The 22157-nt window shown below is 41.2% G+C and overlaps 4 protein-coding genes across 4 annotated transcripts; 3 read left to right on the top strand and 1 right to left on the bottom strand.

Annotated features, from left to right (window-relative positions):
- The first annotated feature begins 1081 nt into the window (after positions 1-1081).
- Positions 1082-2954, top strand: LOC104423083 (GATA transcription factor 12). Its single transcript, XM_010035543.3, has 2 exons — positions 1082-1530; positions 1981-2954. Exons 1-2 carry the CDS (start codon positions 1225-1227, stop codon positions 2725-2727), a joined length of 1053 nt encoding a protein of 350 aa, XP_010033845.2. The 5' UTR covers positions 1082-1224; the 3' UTR covers positions 2728-2954.
- Positions 2955-10516: 7562 nt separating this feature from the next.
- On the top strand, positions 10517-11738 carry LOC104423084. Its single transcript, XM_010035545.3, has 3 exons — positions 10517-10706; positions 10955-11017; positions 11346-11738. Exons 1-3 carry the CDS (start codon positions 10635-10637, stop codon positions 11541-11543), a joined length of 333 nt encoding a protein of 110 aa, XP_010033847.1. The 5' UTR covers positions 10517-10634; the 3' UTR covers positions 11544-11738.
- A 1443-nt stretch (positions 11739-13181) lies between these two features.
- Positions 13182-16596, top strand: LOC104423085 (nuclear pore complex protein NUP35). The gene is made up of 4 exons (XM_010035546.3): positions 13182-13338; positions 13750-14345; positions 15794-15905; positions 15994-16596. Exons 2-4 carry the CDS (start codon positions 13774-13776, stop codon positions 16297-16299), a joined length of 990 nt encoding a protein of 329 aa, XP_010033848.1. The 5' UTR covers positions 13182-13338; positions 13750-13773; the 3' UTR covers positions 16300-16596.
- Positions 16597-17111: 515 nt separating this feature from the next.
- Positions 17112-21971, bottom strand: LOC104423086 (protein MODIFIED TRANSPORT TO THE VACUOLE 1). Its single transcript, XM_010035547.3, has 5 exons — positions 21472-21971; positions 19670-20416; positions 19171-19326; positions 17749-18717; positions 17112-17603 (listed from the first exon to the last, which is right to left on the bottom strand). Exons 1-5 carry the CDS (start codon positions 21676-21678, stop codon positions 17562-17564), a joined length of 2121 nt encoding a protein of 706 aa, XP_010033849.2. The 5' UTR covers positions 21679-21971; the 3' UTR covers positions 17112-17561.
- Between the last annotated feature and the right edge of the window lie 186 nt (positions 21972-22157).

The following is a 22157-nucleotide window of genomic DNA, read 5'->3' as shown; positions in this document are numbered from 1 at the left end:
CTCATCAGTATTTTTTAGCTGTGCTGTCTGTAAACCCTGCGTTTTTCATCAAGATAACTGCTGCTGCTGCTATTATTGTATGGCGACAGCTTGGTACTGAGCCAGCTAAAATTTAATCACCTTTTAAACCACCCCCAAAAGATATGACCCATAAAAAAAAAAAAAAAAACCCGCCAAAAAAAAAAGTTATGGGGCTACTTTAAACCCCCTCGACTACTTATTACGTGGAAATTATGTCGCCTGGGATTATAATTCACATGACTCTATACTTATCTTGCTTGGTCAATAATATATAGTACGTCATTATAGGTGAAATCTCGAAGGAAAAAAACCTAAACGAATGTAATTTTTTTTAAAAATTTCGGTATTTTAGATTCATAAGTTCTTGTAATTTAATCGATTAGTGAACCTCATGTCGCTATTCTAAATAGATTGAGCACACTAAATACAATGGACTGAACCTTCTATATGATTTACTTAGTTTTGCATCCATCTAGGTTGAATCGAATCAGGTCGGTTCCGTGATTACGAATGACTTCTTAATGATATTTACAGGAGCAAATTATGGTTAGAGCAGGATAAATAAAGAGTGACGTTGCTATTGTTTGAAATGCGGTTAGTCCATTGACTTTTTGGGCGAACTAAATGGCTAATCACCAAATTAGGGATTCCACTTTGAATCTCTCATTACCTTACCTTCCTTTCCGGGCAGAGGTTAAAAATCCTCTTTTGCCAACTCTTGACAGCATGAACTCCAATCACATTAACCCAAAACACCCCACAAAAGATAAAAAAGAAAAAAAAGGTGAATTTTTTTTTTAAATAATACCTGTTCCAAATAAAGCCTGTCTCAATAATGATTTTTTTTCACTTGCCAAAAAAAGGAAAAAGCTAATTTGTTTAATTACCTTTACAGAACCTGCAAGTCACTCCCCCATTCATTAATAACATATCCAACCCCCTCCTATCCCTGCATGCAAAGAAGAGATTTCGCCCCCGTTTTCCCGTTATTTACGGCTCTGCCCCTCCTCCCCCTCCTCAAAACTCAACGCTCTCCTCCGCTCTCACTCTCCATCCCAGCTCACCTTCGTTCTCTCCATCACATCTCTCCCTTTCTCTCTCTAAAATCTCGCAGCCCTTCTCTCTCCTCTCTCTCTCTCTCTCTCTCTCTCTCTACATTTGAGCGCGACCCCCCTGAAGGAGGGACAACCCTTTCGCCGGACGATGAAGATGGAGGTGTCGGAGTACTTTGTCGGGGGCTACCCCGGCGAGTTCTCCCCGGAGAAGAAGGGCGGGGAGCAATTCGCCGTCGACGACCTCCTCGACTTCTCCAACGAGGACGCCGCCATGATGACCGCCGCCGACGGCTTCTTCGACGGCGTCGGCACCAACTCGGCCGACTCCTCCACCGTCACCGCCGTCGACAGCAGCTGCAATTCCTCCATCTCCTGCGGCGACAACACCCTCTCCGGCAGCTTCGGGTCCCGGAGCTTCGGGGACTCCAGTTTTGCCGGCGAGCTCTGCGTTCCGGTACGAAAAAGCCCTCGAGCTTTACAGCCAAAATTGCGAATCGCATTGCCCCATTTGCTCAAATTCAATTCAGAACTAGAGGATAAATAAACAGACGGGTTTTGAGGAGAAAAGATGCAACTTTTTACGTAAAAATTCCTGCTTTTTCGTTTGAATTCACGAACCAGGATCGTCGCCATGTTCTTGCATCTTAATTCCATCGAATTGAGTTTGCATTCTGCAGGGGATTCACGTCTTCATTAGAATTGCAACTTCTTTCGATTTCGAAATGAAAAAAGTCCTCGCCTTTTGCAGATATAATATTGATAGATTAACAAAATGCGACACGATCCCGTCGTTGCAATTTAGGAAAAATCTGTGAATGATAATTGCAAGGAAATCTCCTGAAAAGAGCTAAAACAGCGGCGGATCGAGCTTTATTTTCTGAATGGTTTTCGTCATTTGTTGCAGTACGATGACTTGGCGGAGCTTGAATGGCTGTCGAATTTCGTGGAGGACTCGTTCTCGACTAAGCAGAACCTCCAACAGCCCCTCCACTTCATTCCCGGATCCAAAACGCCCACCCCGGAATCGTCCTGCTCCGACGCCCTGGCCCGGCCCGAGCTCCTCGACCTCAAGCCCGCCGCCGCCAATGCCGCCGCCAATGGCGCCGACGCCAATGCCGGCCCCTCGATTTTCCTCCCGGAGACGCCCCTCCCCTCCAAGTCCCGGAGCAAGCGGTCCCGCGCCGCCCCTTGCGACTGGACCACCCGCCTCCTCCACCTGTCCCCCGTCAAGCCGCCCAAGACCGCCCCGGCATCCATGAAGAAGCGGGAGGGCCCGGACGGGGACCCGGACTCGGTGCCCCGGAGGTGCCTCCACTGCGCGTCCGAGAAGACGCCCCAGTGGAGGACGGGCCCCATGGGGCCGAAGACGCTGTGCAACGCCTGCGGCGTCCGGTTCAAGTCGGGCCGCCTGGTGCCCGAGTACCGGCCGGCCGCGAGCCCGACCTTCGTGTCTGCAAAGCACTCGAATTCGCACCGCAAGGTCCTGGAGCTCCGGAGGCAGAAGGAGCTCCACAGGCCGCACCACCACCACCACCACCACCAGCCGCAGCAGTACTTCGGTCAGAGCCCCATGTTCGGCATGTCGGCCGGGGGGGCCGACGAGTTCTTGATCAACCACTGCGGCGGACCCGCTTACCGGCATATGATCTAGCATGCCGCCGCCGTCCAGTAGAAAATAATCTCACCTAAAAGAGGAGTGGGAAGAAGAAGGAGAAAAGCTTGTAGCTTGCTAATGCTAACTCAAATCAGTCCTTAGTTTATGTTCAATTTTGGTCTTTTAGATGTAGATTGATAAATGAGAGGAAAAATTGGGGAGGGGAAAAAAAGATTGTACTTTTGCTCTTAAGGATGAAAATTTGATTTTTTTTTTTCCTAAAATTCTTTTGTTGACATTCTTGGCAAAATTGGCAAATTTTGGCAATCAATCGCTCTTGAGATTTTAACCCTATAAGGGCAGAGCAGGTGGCGGGGGAATTTTGGATCGGTGTTGGGTCGCTTTTGTGGCATCAATTGAACGTGATGAGTCGATGAAACGTCGTGGTCCGGCTCGTGCGATTGCCCAACTGCCCCATTCCTCATATGACTAGGTTCGCTAGCTCCCTCGACATCGAACCAATCGCCTTAAGTCGATCGCGAAATGAGGCTTCCACTCGGGGATGGTCTAATCTTCAGTTGTGCATATGATGCCAGCATGAGTTGCCGGTGAGAAGGCAAGTTTTCCATTTTAAGGAATTCCTTTTATGAAAGAGAGAACACGAAATGATGTGAAGTATAATATAGTAGTATCGAATCAACTAGATTGATATAATATTTATACAATAGGATATTAGTATGACAAAGTATCTAAATCATTTGGAATAATACTCTATGAGTTTTATAAACAACAAATAATAACGTCGCACGGATGAATATGATTTTGGCTTGAGAATAGAAATAGTTAGGCTTGCCTAAATTTCAAGGTTGCAATAGGGTGCCTTTTCTTCAATATCAAGGTACAAAGACAATTTTTTTTGGGGGGCGCACATGGACGATGAGCAAGTTAACAGGAGAGAAGCATGGCCTTTTGTCTCTCCCTTTTTTTTCTTTATATATATATATATATATCTTTTAAAGAGAAATCAATTCCTTGTCAAGATAAATAGGAGAAGCATGGATTTCAGCGACGTCTGAACGTACCATCTGATGTCAAATGCGATGAAGTTTTGTGAAAACAATGTGGGAACAAATCGAGAAAAGGGAAGATAGTATCAATCAATTAATTAAGAATATATTAACATATATTTATATATATATATATATATATATATATATATATATATATATATATATGGTGGGGTAAAATTTTGGCTGCTTGGCTTGCAAAATGGTGCACGCAGAGAGGGGGCCATGTGGGAATGACACATATATAATAGAGAATTAGGCACTTGCATCGGGGTGATATCAAATTGTCCACCCGACTCTCGACACTTGCCTCCTCCTCATGGACCAACTTCATCATGTGACCTTTCGTCATTTTATTATTCTAATTATTATTATATTTATCATTACTATTGTCTTGACCTTGATTTCAATGAAATATATTATTTCTCGATTATTTGATCAAGGGAGGCCTTTCTTATACCGCTAAGCTATTTAGTATCCAATCGAGGAGATTATTGGGGTCAAACGTATTTTGTATTATATGGGCATGAGCAAGCCACGATTCACGTGTCAAACTATGTGCTGACGCTACACGTTTCGAGCTTTATTTTCATGATTTATTTGGCTATCATCAACACTTTACAAAGAGAGTTGCATATGTTTAGTTCCGCTCTTGCAAATTTGCCTTCCGCTCAAGAACTCTTTCTGGTTTCTCATCCTCTCATCACATGCAATGTACCTCGTATTTTCAATCTTAAATATATGTAATTCAATGCACTTGCTGCATAAGATAAGCCCTAAATCAAAGGAGATGATTCTTTGGCCAAGCAAAATAAATAAAAAGAAAAAACACTCCATTATATTAAGTTTTCTCTCTAGTATTTAATTCCTGAAAAGAGAGGTGGCAAAAGCTAACCTAACCATACCTCCATTTGAGTCAAGAACTGGTACTTTTGTACGGGGCCTAGTATAGATCTCAAGTACAGACTGACCTGTAAATAGCCTTTCTTCCTTTTAAATCGTCAAGATGTGCGTGTGCTTATCATTCTCTACAGCTCTACTGGCCTAGGCAAATCGAAATGATCTTTGAAAAACCAGTCATTAGAGACCTCGGAAACCCATTAGCCCCGCTCATGTCATGTTTAGCAAGATTAAACGAGCGTCGGAGTTAAAAGAAATATCTTCAACCGGATCCTAATTCTTTCGAATAGGAGACTGCATGCATATAAGATCATGGTATGCATCATGCATTTTTTAAATAAGAGACACGGAATATCTTCAATATCAAGACAGCTTTGGTAAGTTACGCAAATGAAATAATTGTTCAAACCCTAGTGCTTAAGTAGTCGTGGAATGGAGCATCATAACACTTCCCTTCCTCATGAACATAGCACCTCACTCCTGCGAAAACATTTATTATTTGTCAACATCGATTTTTTCTAATGATAATTGTAATTTGGTATGTCTCACGACTAAAGGGCGAATGAAGTTGGTGGGACAGGAAGAAGGCTTAGGATGCTACTCGGATTCGATTACAGATCGATGGAATTTTGACAGTGTAATTATCAATAAAAAGAAGGCCTTCTTTTGAACAAAAAAAAGAAAGGAAAAGCAAGAAAAGAAAGCCAAGAAAAGGAGCCACTCGCCAACAAAGTACATATTCCCATGCATTGATAAACTTAGTTTCTGGAGAGATCATCAGATGGGGACTTATGGCGGTACGTAGTTCCAACTCGCTAGTCGACATGCATGGCTGCCTTCTTTTCTGTTGTCTTGCAGCTTTGTTTCAGGCATTTTTTCATCAACAAAATAGACAGGAAAGTCGTGCATGTGTTGGCTACATTGTCCATATGACTATCTACCTGTCTCTCCATCATCCATGTTGGTTTCGATCAAAAGATGCAATGATTCTTGTCTTGTCCCCCTCCCTTTCTTCTTTGCACTCGATGATATATTTGCTTTCTCTCTTCCCCTCTTTTCCTCCCATATAAAGCTTAACCTTCCTTCTATTTTCAGATATTCTGCTTTATTCTTATCGATAGGACCCTCTTCTTTTAAGTTACTTACTCATTTGTGATGAGAGCTTTCCATTGGCATCTGATGGAGAATTGGAAGAGGGGGGAGGGACGAGCATATGGCATTTCACATGATTGGAGCTAATGGCTAACGGCATGGTGGGTCATTGATTCTGAGCATAACATACTATCTACAAGAGAAAGTTTCTAACTCAAAGATGAAATTGCACGACAATATAACATATGAGCGCTTTGTAAGAACCTCTCAAATTTAATTTACAATAACAAAATCCCAAAGGTAGGTTCCATGACAAAGTTGATAAAAAAAAAAGTCACAATATTAAGGAATGACTTGATGGCCACATGACATTTACATGAAGGTTCTTCCTCGTGTTTGATGAAGCATGATACGTGTTTTGTTCTCTACGAGAGCAAATTCTCCTTGTAAGTCAAGCAAACTAAAAGCCCGTTTTAATTTTATACCTGCCTATTTTGGGAGAATATAACCCCCTTTTTTCAAATATTTTGCCAAAGGGAAGAATATATAAGCAATGAGGATATATTTCTAGAGAAGCAAAACATTCTTTTGCATGTGCCCGAAAAAGGAAGAGAATGAAAAAAAGGAGGGAACTTGCTAGGGTTTCCTCAATCAGAAATTTGAGAGCATCAAGATGAGATCAAATTAAGTTGCATAGTCCAAAAGGGAGCAAAAAGAGGGGGAGGAGATAGAGAATAGCTGTAAACGAGAAGTGAAAGAACACCCACATGGCCCTGAGTGGGGAGAGACTTTGATTGGGGTGTTGAGCATCCTCCACTGAAAATGAGCATATGCACGAAGTAGAGTACAGCAGAAGAAAGAAACAAGAATATTAAAATGGCTGTAATGGGCAAGTAATGGCAAAGAGACATGGATGGCCAATTCCCTAATTCTCTTGTCTATCTCTCTTTTTCCTTTTTTATTATTTATGACTTTGGCCCCAAAAGATTACAATAATATAACAATTGGCTTGGGAAAAAAGTTGCAGTCCCATATGAGCTCATTCATCTGTCCCTCCCTTTCACGTGGGCTACGCATACAGATAAAACTTTGCACATAGGATTAGGTTCTCCATGGGGAGTGGGTAGAAGATCAATTCATCTGCCCAATTCCTACATTATACACATACATATATAGCCCTCCGTCAAATTTTAGGTGGATGATGGCCAAAGAACTTACAGACATTCATGGTGAATTTTATTGAAAGAAAGGAAATCTGCGGAGAGACAACTCATTGTGGAAGATAGGATTAGCAAAAGTTTGCAGAGTTTGCAGAGCTTATGTAGGCTGGGCGCGCACGTGTGTTATAGAAAAGAATCCGATAACCTAATGACAAAGTTGAAAAGATGAGTTCAGCAACTGCCTCAAAGATTAGCTAGGGAAGCACATGGCTAAGCCAAAAAGCCAGTTGGGGCTACAGTGTTTGGTCATCTTATAGGCTTCCCTTCAGATCCCTGTAGGAGAAGCAAAAAAGCTAAGTTGGAGCTGGCACCGTTTGACCACCTTGGAATCTGTCAAAAGGTGCATGTTTCTTCCTTTGACCACCATATATATGCACAATTGGGGCTTATGCACTAGGCTACTAGCCATGCAATAATGAGGAATGATATATATTTCCTTTTGTGCCAGTCAATCATCAGGATTATTTTGTGTTCTCTCTCTCTCTCTCTCTCTCCACGCAACGAATCGATGTCAATATGAGAAAACATTACCCTAGAATGATTCTTCTAGTACTTCTATGTGTTTGTGTAGTCATATGCGTGGTGCTTTCATTGCTGAGTCATTTGAGTCGAGAGTTAGTATTTTAATTTATGTTTTGTCTAGGAAATGTTGGCACTTTCTTGGAAAATAAAAGATAAAGTGTCTTGGAAGTTGACTAGTTTGCAGGGCCGTTTCAAGTTGAGTCTAAGAGCTTAAAATACTTTCATTTTCTTAAATACGGGCTCGAAGTGCTATTATTTTTCCAATTAAGGATCTGAAGTGATTATAGCTATTTTAAATAAGGGCTTGATCTTGCCAGACGACAAAATATTCCAACTAATTTGGGTACTTTCATCCAAACACAATTTTAAAAAAGATAAAAGTTCTTTAAAATATATATAAAATATATTCTTTATAAAATATATATATATATATATATATATATATAGCCCATGGGACGATGGCAATGGTTGATCCTGGGCGAGGGCTAAGCCCTCACCAAATTCGAAAGAGGGCACTCTCTCCCATATGTGGGCAAGAGCCCAAGCTCCAGCGACCCACCAGCCATTGCCACTGCCCTATCGGCAATGGGGCAGTGGCCATGGGTAGAGGGTGTGTGCACAAGCGTGTGTGTTCTCTCTCTTTTTTTTTTTTTTAAGTTTTTTTTATGGAAAGAAAAAATATAAACAAGGACAAAAATTAAATGATGACATTTCTTCACCAATCGATAAGTTTAGACTCATCTTTGAAACTAATATGACCACTTTAGACTCTTATTTATAATAAGGTCACTTTAGACTCTTATTTGAGAAAATGAGAGCACTTTTGGCCCTTATTTGAAATAATGTCAACTTCAAGCTCTTATTTAAGAAAATAATGACACTTCAAATCCTTATTTGATATTTTCTCAATTATTAAAAAAAATTCTAAATCTATTATACTTGTGTTAATTCAGTTATAAATATTTTAATTGTGCTAATTTAGTCATAAATATTTTTTATGATTGACCAATTCTAAAACTTAATTTAGTCTTTTTGGCCAATTTTGATCGTAAAATATGAATGTGGATGATTTTTGAAAAATTTTCAATAATTTTCAATTTCTATTATTTTTTTTTTCCTTTTCCTCATTTTCTTCCAGCTCTTAGCCAATAAGGTTGCTGGCCGACCATCGCCCGATCTGGCTAAGGGCATCGAGTCCTCGCTTGTGGTCTGCAAGGGCATTGAGGACCTCACCCATGGTCGATGAGGGTTGCAATGCCCTCGCTTAGACCAACTTGTGACCAGTAAGGGTCGACTAGCTACCTCATCAGTCAAGAAAAAGAAAACAAAAAGAGGAAAAGAAAAAAGAAAAATAAAAAAATTCAAAAACATTATCTACGTTAGCATTAATCATGCCATGTAAGATAGTTAATGCTAACCAGACTATCATGTTAGCATTTTCCAACCATGGTTGGAAGGACTAAATTAACAAATCGTTAGAATGTTTAAGACTAAATTGTACAATTGAAAGACTTAGGAATAAATTGATCAAATTAAAAAAATTAAGATTGAATTAATACATGTACGGTAGATTTAAATTTTTTTTTGGTAATTTTCTTGTCTATGTGAACCCTCCTAGGCCTTCTTGAGTGTGAGAGTGTTTTGTTTTGATTAATAAGATATTAGATTTGATCCCCTCGATGAAAGTATTTCAAGATTTCGTATCTCTTTGGTGGACTTCATTGACTAGTGATGTTACATGCCCCATAGCCTAGAGTGGATTCCTTAGGCGGTGAGCAATTAGCATATATGTTGTTGTATTAGGAAAGTACCAAAAAGTCCTAAACTTATCACATCGGTGCCAATTCAGTTTTAAACCTTTTAATTGGATCAATTTAGTCATATACATGTTTATATTGATACTAGTTCAGTTCATCTGGCAACTTAGGTCGGAAATCAATGACGTGGATGCTGGCGATCCTATGTGGTATCACCAGCGTTGATGTGAACATTTTAAAATGGTTTTTTACTGATTTTTTGATTTTTTGATTTTTTTTTCCCTTTCTTTGGACTGTAACCGATACTAGCCATTATCGATGACCGACCATAGGTGGGGGCTAGCGAGGGTTGCCCTTGTCGAATTTGGCGAGGGTGAGACCCTTGTGGCCTTGGCAAGGGTGGCCCTTGTCGGATTGGGCAAGGGCACGACCCTCACCACTTGGGCAAGGGTTGTTCTCATTGAATCTGGTGAGGGCGAGACCTCCCCACCCTCACCCAAGCCGCCTAAGGAAAAATAAGAAAAAGGAAAATCAAAAATAAAAAAATTAGTAAAAAAATTAGCTTAAAATGTCCACATCGCTGAAGGATCGTTGGCATATACATCACCGGTTTCCAATCTAAATTGACTTGATGTATTGAATTGATACGATATGAAAAGATTTAAAATTAAATTGGTCAAATCAAAATGTTTAGAACTGAATTAGTACAAATACAATAGGTTTAAGACTTTTTTGATACTTTTCCCTCATTATATTTGGATTTCTTTCTCGATCTTTGATGACTCCTTGTATCACACTGCAATTCAAATAAGAGCAGTGTCTCATCCCTAACGACCTAGTCCGGACCAAACGAACGTCATCCGTTCACATATACACACGACAGATCAATGACGCATAGACATTACCGACTACCTGTAGGGTTTTTTTGTCCAAATTACTGAGGCACACCAGCCACAAGTTGTTGTGATGGACTTGAGGTGAGGGATGAATAGCTTCATGAGCTACGACCCTTCACCGGATCAAGTGAAAATGATGGCGAAGATGGAAGTGGTTGGAGAGAGATAGGCGCAACGAGAGGGGCACGGGATGCGAGTGACAGGCCAGTTCACATCGCCTTCTCGACCTCAAAACTTCCTCATCCCAGAAAAGTCAAATCGACCCGTGAGCTTTAACAAATGGGAATCGCTGCATCGATATCCCGTTAAAGTCAAATCGACCCGTGAGCATCAACAAATAGGAATCGCTGTATCGATCCTAAGAACTTACCGCAGCAAGTTCCTATATATAGTGGAAGCCTCCGGGAGAGTTTTGAAGGAGACAGGGTGATATTGCCGGGCGTGTGATGGCTATAGTAACCCGCTCTTCATGCCAATCGAGTGTCTTGCTGGGTTTGTGATCTTGCCAACATGGCTAGTACTTGTTGCCCCATTGAGATGGAGCCTCGCACCCTGAGCGAAGGCCAGCTCAACCATGCCCGGGTACTTCCCTGAACTCTCGCCTATGTCACTACCTCATTCGAGATTCGAGCTGATGCGCTATGTGCGCGAGAGCCCCTATCGACAACACTTGAGTTGCTGACCGAGCCGAAGCCGAGTCGATCGAGATAGTCCTCCTCTTGCATAGAGAGTCATGTCTTCTGCTGTCTAGTGTTTGATGACATTGAATGGCTGTCTTGTTCTGTTTGAAGGAAAGTACAGTGGCTGATGGTTCTCTTTCTATTGAGCAGGAAGTTGCAGCTGACGTAGTTCAGAAGATGGAACCGGAGAAAGCCACATCAATATTCACCGAGGCAAGTCTCCAACTCTAAATCAATGTATTCAATCTAGCACAAAAAGTGACATGTGTTTGGTAAAAATGATATATGTATTAAACTTAATTTATATCATTATATATGGTGGGAATCACGTGGAACCACTAGATTCATCGGTGTATATTTAATTTAGCATGCATGCTATGCTCATTTAATACTTGCTTTAAAAAAAGCCGAGGAGCATTCCATTGTCCATTCTCAAACAAGAGCAATTGTACGAGGGGTGATCGGCATCAGGACTTCTATGCTCTTTCTTCGTACTAGATCTCTTCCAAATGAAATGAAACGACATGTTCGACCCTTGTAGGGATTGAAGCCGGCCGACCCCGCGAAGGACACGCAGCGATCGGCCGAGAACAGAGAGGAAGTCGACGGCGAGGTGATCGAGTCGCAAAGGCAAGCGGCGAAATGCATCGAGCAGCCTTGCCAGTGCTCGTGCGTGTCGGCGTTGAGCGAATCTCCGGACCAACTCCAGCTCAAGGAGCCTCTTTCAGCACCGTTCTGATGCTGCAACTGAGAGGCCCCTCCTCCATTCTCCTGCAATCGGCATTTCTATATTTGAATAATCAGTGCCTTGTATGCAACAAGGATCTTGTTCGACATGTTGTGTTTCGGACGATGAAATTGGTTGTAATAGGCATTTGATTGTTGAAAAGAGCTTTTAATAATAATGCGTATGTGGAATCTTTTCATTGTGGAAGTTTTCCATGGCGCAGAAAATTTGCTGAGCATAAGGGAAAAAGGAAAACGAGAATGAAGATGATTATAATTCGAGTTTATTCTCCAAATATTACTAGTTTTTAGCCTACTTAATTTGCCATGCCGGTATTACCAAATTTATAGCCTCTTGCTTAAAATAAGTGTCCTTAAAGTCCTAAATTTTTTTTGTAAAAATGAAATTAAGTTCTACAACTTACGAAAGATGTAATTCCAAAATTGTCGAATTAGTGCCATCAAGTCTTTCCGTTAACTTCATTTAATTTGACTAAAAAAAATACTAACATGACCTTCTTTTATTATTGTTTTCTCTCTCTTGCATGGCATAGATATAACATAAAAAATAAGACTAAAATGAGGTCGTTTTAAGTTCAATTTGAATTTATAAGTCAAAATCTTAAATAAATTGGATTAAAAAAAAACTAATTTTTCTTTTGAAACGGTAGGCCCTCGTAATTTCTACCCCACCATTACCGAAAAGTGTCGGTTGGAGCTAATTTGGGCAAGGGTTGACGACTCCCGTTAGTCCTTTTCGATAACGGTAAGAAGATGGCAAGAGCGTATTGTTGATTTTTTTCTTTTATTTACAAAGAAAAATTAATAATTTTTTTTATTTAATTTAATTAAGATTTTGATTTAAAAATAGGATTTAGACTAAAACGATATCTTTTTTAATATTTTTTTTAATGTATTAATAAGGTTAATGCTGCAGAAGAACGAGAAAATAATAGAAAAATTCGCATAAGTATTTTCCGTTAATCAAGCTGAATAGAATTAATAGAAGGGCTCAATTGCACCCATTTTATAATTCAATTGTACTTTTTATAAATTTTAGGACTCATTTATAGTTTCAAAACAAATTTTATGATTTTTAGTGTGCTTATCGCTTGTTTTATAGCTTATAGATCTATGTTGATAAAGAAAATGTTTATCCAAATTCAGCTAATCTAACCGTTAGACCATGCCAAGGTACAAAGCAAATAAGACATGTGGAGCCCACGTGGACGTGTGGGGAAAAATTTAGCCAATAAATAAAGACAATTTTAGAAGTATACTACACAAAATTTAACCAATGTTGATGAGAAAATTTTGTCCATGTTAATTTACGAGGTTATTTCATTTCAGTTTCACCGAATTTGATAGAGAAAAGACTTTGATTAGAAAATTTATGGAATTTGAATGCTTCGATTAGATGCCAAAATTTAAAAATATAAAGCAATCAATTAGGAAAGAGAGTGGATTTTTCCTTTAAATTATGAGGTTATATCATTTCAATTTCGCAGAATTTGATAGAGAAAAGACTTTGATTAGAAAATTTATGAAATTTTGAATGCTTTGGTTGGACGCCAAAAATTAAAAGTATAAAGCAATTTAACAAGGAAGGAGCGTGGATTTTTCCTTTAAATTTCCGGTCCAAAAAAGGCCCGCTTCATTTCAAAATGAAAGGAATAATAAATTAAATTGCGTTCGAAGGCGTTGTCTTCTTCCTTTGAGCTAGGGTTTCGGATTCCTCCTCTCCCTTCCGACGAGAGATTGCCGGAGAGCGCCGCTCCGGCGACCCAGACCGCCGTCAAGCAGTTCAGGTAAGCTCCGGTCATCGCTCTCGTCTGAAAATCGCATGTGCACGGTCGTCGTTGCTCGTCTATGGCGCGGTGTAAGGACTGTGCACGATGATTCGTCGTAGTAGTTTGCGACCCAGCACGTATTTCGACCACCGTCCGGTTGCTTTCGTGAGCTGGGTTTGATCTTTTTCGGACCGTGTTAACGTTTCCGAACGACCCATTTCAGTGGGTGAAGTGAAGCATCCTCAATTCAAGAGATTCCAACTTCTTTTTACCGTTTTTGTCTGGCAATATCAAGATTCTAGACCGTAGCACTCATGGGTGGAGCTTATGTATTAGTGTTCTTGTTCTTGTTCTTGTGGGTGATTTCTTTTTGGTATTCTGGGATTCAAGCTAAGACAGTGGACTGAATAAGTTGCTGGTGATGGTCAGGGAAATTACTAGAGGCGCCATAAGATGAGCAGTACGGTGCAGAGAACTCCCCGGTCGGGTGGACGGTCAATGTTTTTCCAAGATCTGGCGACTCCTGTTTCCGCCAGGAGGGGGAAATTTTCGACCACTGGCCAGGCTGCCGCGGTGTCCGCTCTTTGGCGAGAAAATTTCGGGGCTTCAGACCTTCCGCCGCCTCCCATTTACACCTTGGAAGATCGCTCCGATTTCTCGCCAGAGTCTGGCATTCCTGACTATCCAATGTCCCCAGAGATCAAGTCTGACCCGAGAACCCCAGCTCAGAGCTCTGGCCGGGACTTCTCCACTCCTCTTAAAAATAAATCTGAGGCAAGCACTTCGTATGCTCTCAAGAGTGGGCAGCAAAACCAACAGAGTTCAGGGAATTTGAATTGGTGGTCACCTGCAAAGAGTCCTGGTGAGCCGGAGGATAAAGGGAAAGGTTCACCGGTTGAGGGTGTTGTTCAGCCTGGTGCACTTATCACTCTTCCACCTCCAAGGGAAGTTGCTAGGCCAGAGATGCAGAGAAATTGCTTGCCTGCAGGGAACCTTGATGAGGAAGAATGGATTACTGTTTATGGGTAATGTCCTCATTTCCTTAATTTTTAAATAAATTTCTTATAATTTCTATGAATTGGATAGCTGTCTAGATTTTTGTTTTTGTATATCGCATGTTCCTTACAGTTGCCTAATGTGTGGTGGCTTGCTGCTGTTTATCAGTCTTATCTATCTCTATGTGCCATATTTGCCTTGTTGTTTGAGAACCTGATGGTAAATGACATTAGGAGTGAATTTGAAGTACTTTTGAATTCCTTAGTTCCATCTTTGTAAATGATCTGGTGAGTGGTGCCGCATTACTTTTTGCATTTACTGGATTTAGATGTGGGCTATGCACCTATGTGTGATCCTTTTCCCAATTCATCAAGCTTTCAGTAGTTTTGCAGTCACCAGTCAATAATGATCTGATGGATCAGAATGTGTAGTGTGAAAATCATTTTGAAGCTTCGGTAATTGAAGCTTTATACATGATCCACTTCCAATATCAAAAAACTCTTTCAAGAATTCTCATTTGCTCTAGCTTGCAATCTTGAAGTTCATTTTTTTTGTACCATCCAAGAGTAGTTACTAGTAACTGTCATATCTTTTCTCAAAGGTATCATTGCATTGTCAAGCATGTTCCCTAGGTTTGCTGCTATGAGCAGAGTAGATGTCTTAGGCAAATTGCTCCTGTAGTTGCCGTCTGTGAAGAAATGGCATGATACTCTTCTATCCTTTTTTCAGGTATTTTACTTGAAATATGGAACTGAGCATAAACTGAAATAGCTTGAAGGGTGGTCTTAACTGAGAGGCATATGATGTTTTTTTGAGCCGGCAGTGACTGCAAGTATAATTGGGTTGCAAAAGTGTAGAAGAGACTGAGAATGGCTGCTAGAATAGTATAACAGTAAAAATGAGAGAAGTTGTAACTAGAATCTTTTTTGCGTAGCTTTTTCGAAGCAAGTGGTGGGCATAAGAGAATAGAAAGGACTCTGGATGTAGGTAGATGCTATCGTATTTGAACATTAATGTTATGCATGGATTCTGACAATTAAAAGTAAAGATCAACGAGAACCAATAAACTGAGGAAGTCTTGAGGAGATAAGGAAAGCTTGTTTGTGTTCAGGAATGCTGGAATATTGATATATAGGAATTGCTAAAGAAGTGACCAATGAGACTCCGGATTTTTAGCATTGTTCCATGTGGTGACTTGTGCAGGTGCATGATCTGAGAATCAAAGTTAATCTGTTTCATTACTGCGCTTGGTTCAAGTTGCAAGCCTTGGTACTTGCTTCGGATAATGGGGATTCATTTGTGGATGTAGTAATTAGGCTACGCCTCTGCATTTTGCTGGAAACTTGCATAATCAAATTGTTATACATACGCTTCAAATGCTAGCAGCATATTGTTTGGAAACTAGTGGTCCCGAGTTTCCTTTGTCTTTTTCTTAAAGGGTATTCTTGGGTCCATTTTAAGAGATTTTTGTTTCCAGATTTTCTCCAGGTGATACCAATGTAGTACTGAGAGAGTTTGAAAAATGCGGTGTTATATTGAAACATATTCCCGGCCCAAGAGAGGCAAACTGGATGCATATTCTTTATCAGGTTGGTTTCCCTGTAAACTCCTTATGTATTGGTAGCACTGCCGATGACGTTTTATTGCACTTGTGAAGCTCCCTTCTTTCCTGTGCAGAACCGCGCTGATGCTCAGAAGGCACTCAACAAGAACGGGATGCAAATAAATGGTGTACTTATTGTTGGCGTGAAGCCTGTCGATCCTATGCAACGGCAAGCTTTGAATGAGAGACTCAACAATCAAGGCTTCATGCCATTGCCTCCACCAATTAATGGAAGTAGAGATTTGGTTCCTCGTAGATCATCTCCTCACCGATACTATCTTCAAAATGGCACTTCTAGCAAGAATCAGTCAGGAGGTGCCATTGCTTCGCCTGCCAAGTCTGTGGTTTCCAAAATAATGGATTTGATGTTTGGGGTTTAGGCAAGCGACGCTGCTCACTCGAATGGTCTAGGTAGCCACCTGTGAACAGTCTTGAGTGATCCATTCATCTGGGAAGAGATTTTGAATTTTTAACTCTCTTTTTTCTCCTTTTCTGTTGTTGCTTTTTCGGTGAATGTGTCTGTATACTGCAGAGCTGGGATGCAAAGGTCGATGAATCATCTTGTCTTGTTCTTTTACTGGAGGCAATCAGAAGATACAGAACATGGACAATGTTCACTGTACCTCCTTTTCCATTGTGGGAAGCCTCTACCTATATATGCCATTGTTATTAGCAGATATTGAAAGCTTTTACTCTCTCGGACAAACATTCCAAACGGAGAATATGCAATTTCAACATAAGAATCTTTTGCATCAAGATTGACAGAATCCTATCTTATCACAAGATTATGATCTCGCCTTTGGCATTTTCCCAAAAAACAAATTAACTTTTGTTTGAACAGGTGCAAGCTTGCGTGAACAAACATGCACATGAATGTGCCACAAAAGATTGCTTCGGACAGGAGGAAGATGCGGTCCATACACTTCAAAGATGCCAATGTCAATAAACTAGTAACGAATAAATGAGGTCTCAGCCTATCGTGCCCACAAAGGAAACGTGGCAGATTGTGATTCCAAATTGAAAGATCTACGCATTGCAGGTTTCGCAAGTGAAAGCTTGTAACTGGTGAGCCTAACCCTGTAATAGTCGTTATGAAGAACAAGTCTAAATTTCCAAGCAATTGAAAGATGGTTGCACCTAAATTCCGCGTATGTGGTGACTTAACATGGAATTACAGGTGGGAATCAATAGATGAGATCAAGGATGAGAAGATGGTTTTATTGACTGCCACTCAAATTACATATATACCGCAATTCTGGCAAAGATCCAAGAAATAAAAAATGAAGAGAAAAAGTATAGAGAAGACAGGAAAAGAAGGCAAAAAGGAAAGCCGAAGTGAAGGAGATAAATAAAACAATACACTTGCTGATTGTGCCGTATAAATGAAGCTGCAATTATTAACTGCTTTACAGCTTTGGAAATTGACATCCACATCCACTCTCCAATCTGGTCTTTACAATCACGAGCATGAAAATTACACATATCAATTGGCTGCAGCTTTGATGGATGATGATCTCCACTTTGCTCGCCCAATGTTTACTCCAGGAACCATCTTCAGTCCAAACATCTGTTCGCTCGTTTGTTTGTGTAGACTTGCTAAGATTAAATCCCCCTTTAAAAGTAAACAATGAGCTGAAAAGATCTAAACCACCCTCTTTGGATCGCGAGCAGCTGCAAGATGGTCCTGCAACACAATGACGGTCAAGATGAGTACTAATATTGACAGCATTTACTACCCGAGTTCATCAATGATGAACAACGGAAAGCCAGCAAAAATCATGAATGCAAAGAGTAAAATACAACTCAGATGTTTGAAAGTCCGGACTTACAGAGATGAAATCAAATGCTCTGGTCTCCTCTTTCTTGGAATTGTTCATCACCGAAGTCGGAGCCTGATTCAGAAAGTTCGGCTGGAATATATCAGGATAAGGAGACGGATGACTACCTTTATCTCCAGCAACATAAGCAGTGCCACCATTCTGAGAATTGAGGTTTCCTAGGTGTTGCAAGTTTGAAATGGTTGCCAGATATTGCTGCTGAGCAACAAACATATTTGCCATGTTGCCGTAACCTAAGGACTGAGACGGCATATTGAACAACATGCCTGGAGGTACATTATTTGGCATACCGTTAAAAGGAAACGTCGCATTTCCACCCATCACTGTGTTTTGGGAATTAAGCACATTGCTTATAGCACCATTAGAAGATTGATGAACAGGATAACTCTCCCTTCCTGACGTAACATCTAGCAAAGCTGCCCCGGACATGGTTGCATTCTCCTGAATATTGGAGCCATTACCATTAATGGACAAGCCAGCCATTATATCATTGACATGGTCTGTAGCATTGTTTCCTTGAGAATCTCCAGAACTGGGTTGAAAAATATCAATCAACTCAGATCCATATTTGTTTGCCTTCGCAGAGTCTCCTTTAACATCATTCTTATCACTAACAGTCATACCAGCAAAAATGTCATCTGCAGGTTCAACACCCTTAACATTATGGAACAAAACATCAGCAAAAGGATCATCATTAGTTTTTATATCACTTGTATTCCCACCAGAGCCCATGTCATCTCCAAGCAAATCATCTATAAGTGGTCCTGTATGTGATGCCAGATTACCAGCCTTCCGCTCAATTTGCTTCCCTGAGTAGTCATTTGCTCCCCCAGATTCATCAGGATCACCGGTGTCTATTAGGTCAGGCATCTGAATGACATTTTCCGTCTCAGACTTGACAAACTTCTGTGAATCAGCTCCGGAACCAAGGGCCTGTTCTCTATCCAGAAGGCCTAAGACCTATCAATATCACAAGAAAAGATCTTATACACTTCATCAGGCAAACACATCAGAGATGACCACATCTGCAGCGTTAAGAGAAACACTCCACCTCTCAGAGAGCAATGCAGAAAAGATTACATTAGGGTTACACAGGCCACCAAGCTCCCCCAGACAAATTTGTCATAGACAAAGGAGAAATAACTGAGACTCATGACAAACCTAAGTTCTCAAACTACAAACTAACTCCCAGCCAATTGTTGGACCTATTTCAACAGAAGCTGCATTGATCACCAAGTAAACCACTATATATACCAGGCTCAAGCTAATGTACCTCACCTGTACTGAAAGGAAAGGATTATTCCTCAATAGATTTCCTTTGATACATGTTCAAAGAACTAAGGAGGCTTATTATCACCCCCATTCCCAACCCCCCGGGAAAAAGAAAGAAAGAAAGGGACTAAAGAGGCTTACCTTCATAGATTTATCTCTCAATGATGCTTGCGGAGACTCGGAACATCGCACCAGAACATCAACATTCTCGCAAAAATAAGATGCTATAACTGAGAAATGCTCATCATTCTTTTTCCTTAAAATTGAATCTAGTACAGAGAGAGCCTTCATTCGGACCTGACAAAAGAATACTTAATTATAAGAAAACTGAAAAGAGAGTAAGGAGAATTGTATTAAACTCACACAATAAGCACACATGAACAACCGCATGGTAAATCTCACTGAATCAAGGAGGTAGGATATTTTGGACACTATTGCTTTCTCCATGACTGATGTGTGGAAACAATAAGAAAAAGCTACTCCCAGAGGCCACATATTCTATTAGGTTAATCAAAACCACAGTACCTCTAATATTACACCAAGTAAAAGTAAAATTCCAAGGAATCCACCCCTACATCATATTGGGCAGTCATCTCTTCTAAGCTGAAATACTGAAGTCACTGCATATAAAGGATCATACCTGCCACTGTGGGGACTGCAGCTTTGATTCAAGGGCCCAACTTAAAGCCATTGCATCCAACTTTGCAGCCTCCACAAGGAAAGCTTGAATGGCATCTCGAGTTGGTTGTAGACGTACTCCACCTGATGTCACAATGGTGTCCAGCAAGCGTTCCTCACGAGTCTTCTCTGTACGGTTTGAACTGGAATCTCCAATCACTAGTTCTGTTCTAGTTCCTCTTGAATCTAGCTTTGAGGATCCACCATGCTGACCATTTGATATCCCGAAAGTATTTGAGTTTTCACCATGAATTCGAACTGGTTCATACGTATTAGAATTGTCACTTTCTATTGTCAAAGACCTATGGAGGTTGGGACTCTTGTAGTTTCCAGTATCATCCCTTCCAAACGAGTGACTTTGAGTGAAGCTACTAAGTCCCTGCTTAATGGAAGCACTCCCTAGGCCGACTACCTCACTAAGAAATGATTTTTTGTCTTCTGACGGCATTTGAAAATTTGTACTCCCAAATCCTTCTATTCTTCTGTGGACACTTTCAGCTGGAGCTGGTTTATTTTCCTGTTCACTGAAGATGGCAGCTAGAGCCTCCTGAGCCATGTCACGCACAGCTTTATTCAAAGCATCCCCCTTCAAAGGATCTGGTTGACCCTTGTAATGAATCAACTGTCGAACGGCCAAAGACTGTCTTTGCATTTCCCTCCGAAACTCCACACCAGACTTTCCAACAACATACTTGATCAACCTAAGAGCCTGAAAAGATCTCACACTAGTATCACAATGTCCTAACATTCAAACTTGAAAAAAAGTGAATATGCATCTGAAAAACCAAGAGTGACTCCAGCATTATACACATGTCAGATCCCTATAAGATATACTTCTGTCTTTGGGGATCCCAACAATTAACTAAATAAACGAATGCCACAAATTCAAATAGCATGAACTCCGTGCAGTACCAATGCTGTAGAAATACAGTGGGAATTTTCTAGAATGATAGACAGCATTTATGCACAAGCATCAGTTGCTGACAAAAAGAGACCTCTACATATCCATATAATATGCCAGATGCTCCTGAACAAAAGGCTTCACATATGCAGAATTTGTATGGTGTAGTATCAAAGAACCAAGATCAATCTGCACAATCACAATCGAGGAACTCCCTAACAACATGAATAACTGAGCACTAAGAGCTAAAACTATGCTTCCTTTAAAGTACTGCATGAGCACAAAGTGACTTTACATAGATTATCCACATGCATGTTTACTTACGTACAATCAAGTCAGGATTACTAACCAAATGACCTTGATCCCACCAATTCTCACTAGGACCAAATAATTACTCCTCCATAAATGAGAACATCCCACTGTCGACCCCCATGACTGGACCCACAATTTGATTAATGGGTAGTATTTACACTAGACTCGAAAAAGGGGTTGCTCCCTTGATGCTCCGTAACGATATTATACTTTCACTGATCAAAAGAGAAAACTATAGGCAGAGTCAGCGGCAATTGCCAATCAACCGCCCTATAAAATCTTCAAAGTGCACCCAAAAACACATAATCACACTGCTAAATCTTTCGCCCGATCAGCTCCGGAGCAATGGAACAACAATGGGTCGACTAGCTTAAACCAAAAATTGGAACTTTATCCGCGGTCGTAGCATAAGGGGAAGAAAACAACCAATCAAATTACTGATCAACAGTGCTCGCGACCCTCTTCATCTCCATTTCGCCAAAAGAAATTAAAGGGGGAAGAGAGAGAGAGAGAGAGAAAGAAAGGTGGAAACTATAATCCCCAAATCCCACCTTCTGCTTAACGATGGGGCTCTTGTGATCGAGGCGCTTGAGGACGAACTCCGACACTTCCTTGACGATGCTGGCGTGGGAGGACCGCAGGAGCTCGGAGATTTCCTCCAATTTGTAGACGGGCGCGACCTTGTCCTCGCTGGAGGTCGCGGCATCGATCATCCGCGATCTCCAGTACGATTCCACCGCCCTCCTGCTCGAATCCATCCCCCGGAACCGCGACGAACGCCGAAAAATCCCGAGGAAAGATCTTCTTCTTCTTCTTCGCCGAAGCAAAGATGGATAGATAGCCCCGATTCGACGCGAAGCCGAGCCGAGCCGAGCCGCGCGGAGCCTCAATTCGATGGTTCGAGAGCACGGCTTCTAGGGTTTGCGTTGAAGGGAAGAAGGCGATCGAAGAGAGAGAGAGGGTTTGGGTTTGCGTTGAAAGTTCGGTCCTTTAATTCGCCGGCTGCAACGATTTTTGCAGGTGCTGATGAAACCAGACAAGAACAACTGAACAGGGGAAATTCTGGTGAATTTGTCTTATTATTATTTCTTCCGAACTAGTTCGACCCGGACATGACCCGTCCGGAATCCGGGTTCGGGTTCCCGGGTCCCACCTTGGGATCCGGGCTCCTTTCCCCCCAACAAAAAAGGGGTTAGATTCAGGCCTGGGGTTCTCAAAGCCACCTGATGCGCCGGGA

This window comes from Eucalyptus grandis, chromosome 2 (genome assembly GCF_016545825.1).
Source record: "Eucalyptus grandis isolate ANBG69807.140 chromosome 2, ASM1654582v1, whole genome shotgun sequence".
In the NCBI taxonomy this organism is placed as follows: domain Eukaryota; kingdom Viridiplantae; phylum Streptophyta; class Magnoliopsida; order Myrtales; family Myrtaceae; genus Eucalyptus; species Eucalyptus grandis.
The sequence above is the reverse complement of the archived record's forward strand: the minus strand, read 5'-3'. Positions and strand labels throughout refer to the sequence as shown.

What these genes read in the sequence shown, in the direction of transcription:
- LOC104423083 (XM_010035543.3), top strand. Translation starts at nt 1,225, where the DNA reads ATGAAGATGGAGGTGTCGGAGTACTTTGTCGGGGGCTACCCCGGCGAG. An exon ending in CCGGCGAGCTCTGCGTTCCG is followed by an intron (nt 1,531 to 1,980) that starts GTACGAAAAAGC and finishes CATTTGTTGCAG; the next exon opens with TACGATGACTTGGCGGAGCT.
- LOC104423085 (XM_010035546.3), top strand. Translation starts at nt 13,774, where the DNA reads ATGAGCAGTACGGTGCAGAGAACTCCCCGGTCGGGTGGACGGTCAATG. An exon ending in GAATGGATTACTGTTTATGG is followed by an intron (nt 14,346 to 15,793) that starts GTAATGTCCTCA and finishes TTTTGTTTCCAG; the next exon opens with ATTTTCTCCAGGTGATACCA. An exon ending in GGATGCATATTCTTTATCAG is followed by an intron (nt 15,906 to 15,993) that starts GTTGGTTTCCCT and finishes TTTCCTGTGCAG; the next exon opens with AACCGCGCTGATGCTCAGAA.
- LOC104423086 (XM_010035547.3), bottom strand. Translation starts at nt 21,678, where the DNA reads ATGGATTCGAGCAGGAGGGCGGTGGAATCGTACTGGAGATCGCGGATG. An exon ending in TGAGAGATAAATCTATGAAG is followed by an intron (nt 18,718 to 19,170) that starts GTAAGCCTCTTT and finishes TGATATTGATAG; the next exon opens with GTCTTAGGCCTTCTGGATAG. An exon ending in GAGCATTTGATTTCATCTCT is followed by an intron (nt 17,604 to 17,748) that starts GTAAGTCCGGAC and finishes ATTGTGTTGCAG; the next exon opens with GACCATCTTGCAGCTGCTCG.
- LOC104423084 (XM_010035545.3), top strand. Translation starts at nt 10,635, where the DNA reads ATGGCTAGTACTTGTTGCCCCATTGAGATGGAGCCTCGCACCCTGAGC. An exon ending in GCCAGCTCAACCATGCCCGG is followed by an intron (nt 10,707 to 10,954) that starts GTACTTCCCTGA and finishes TCTATTGAGCAG; the next exon opens with GAAGTTGCAGCTGACGTAGT. An exon ending in CCACATCAATATTCACCGAG is followed by an intron (nt 11,018 to 11,345) that starts GCAAGTCTCCAA and finishes CGACCCTTGTAG; the next exon opens with GGATTGAAGCCGGCCGACCC.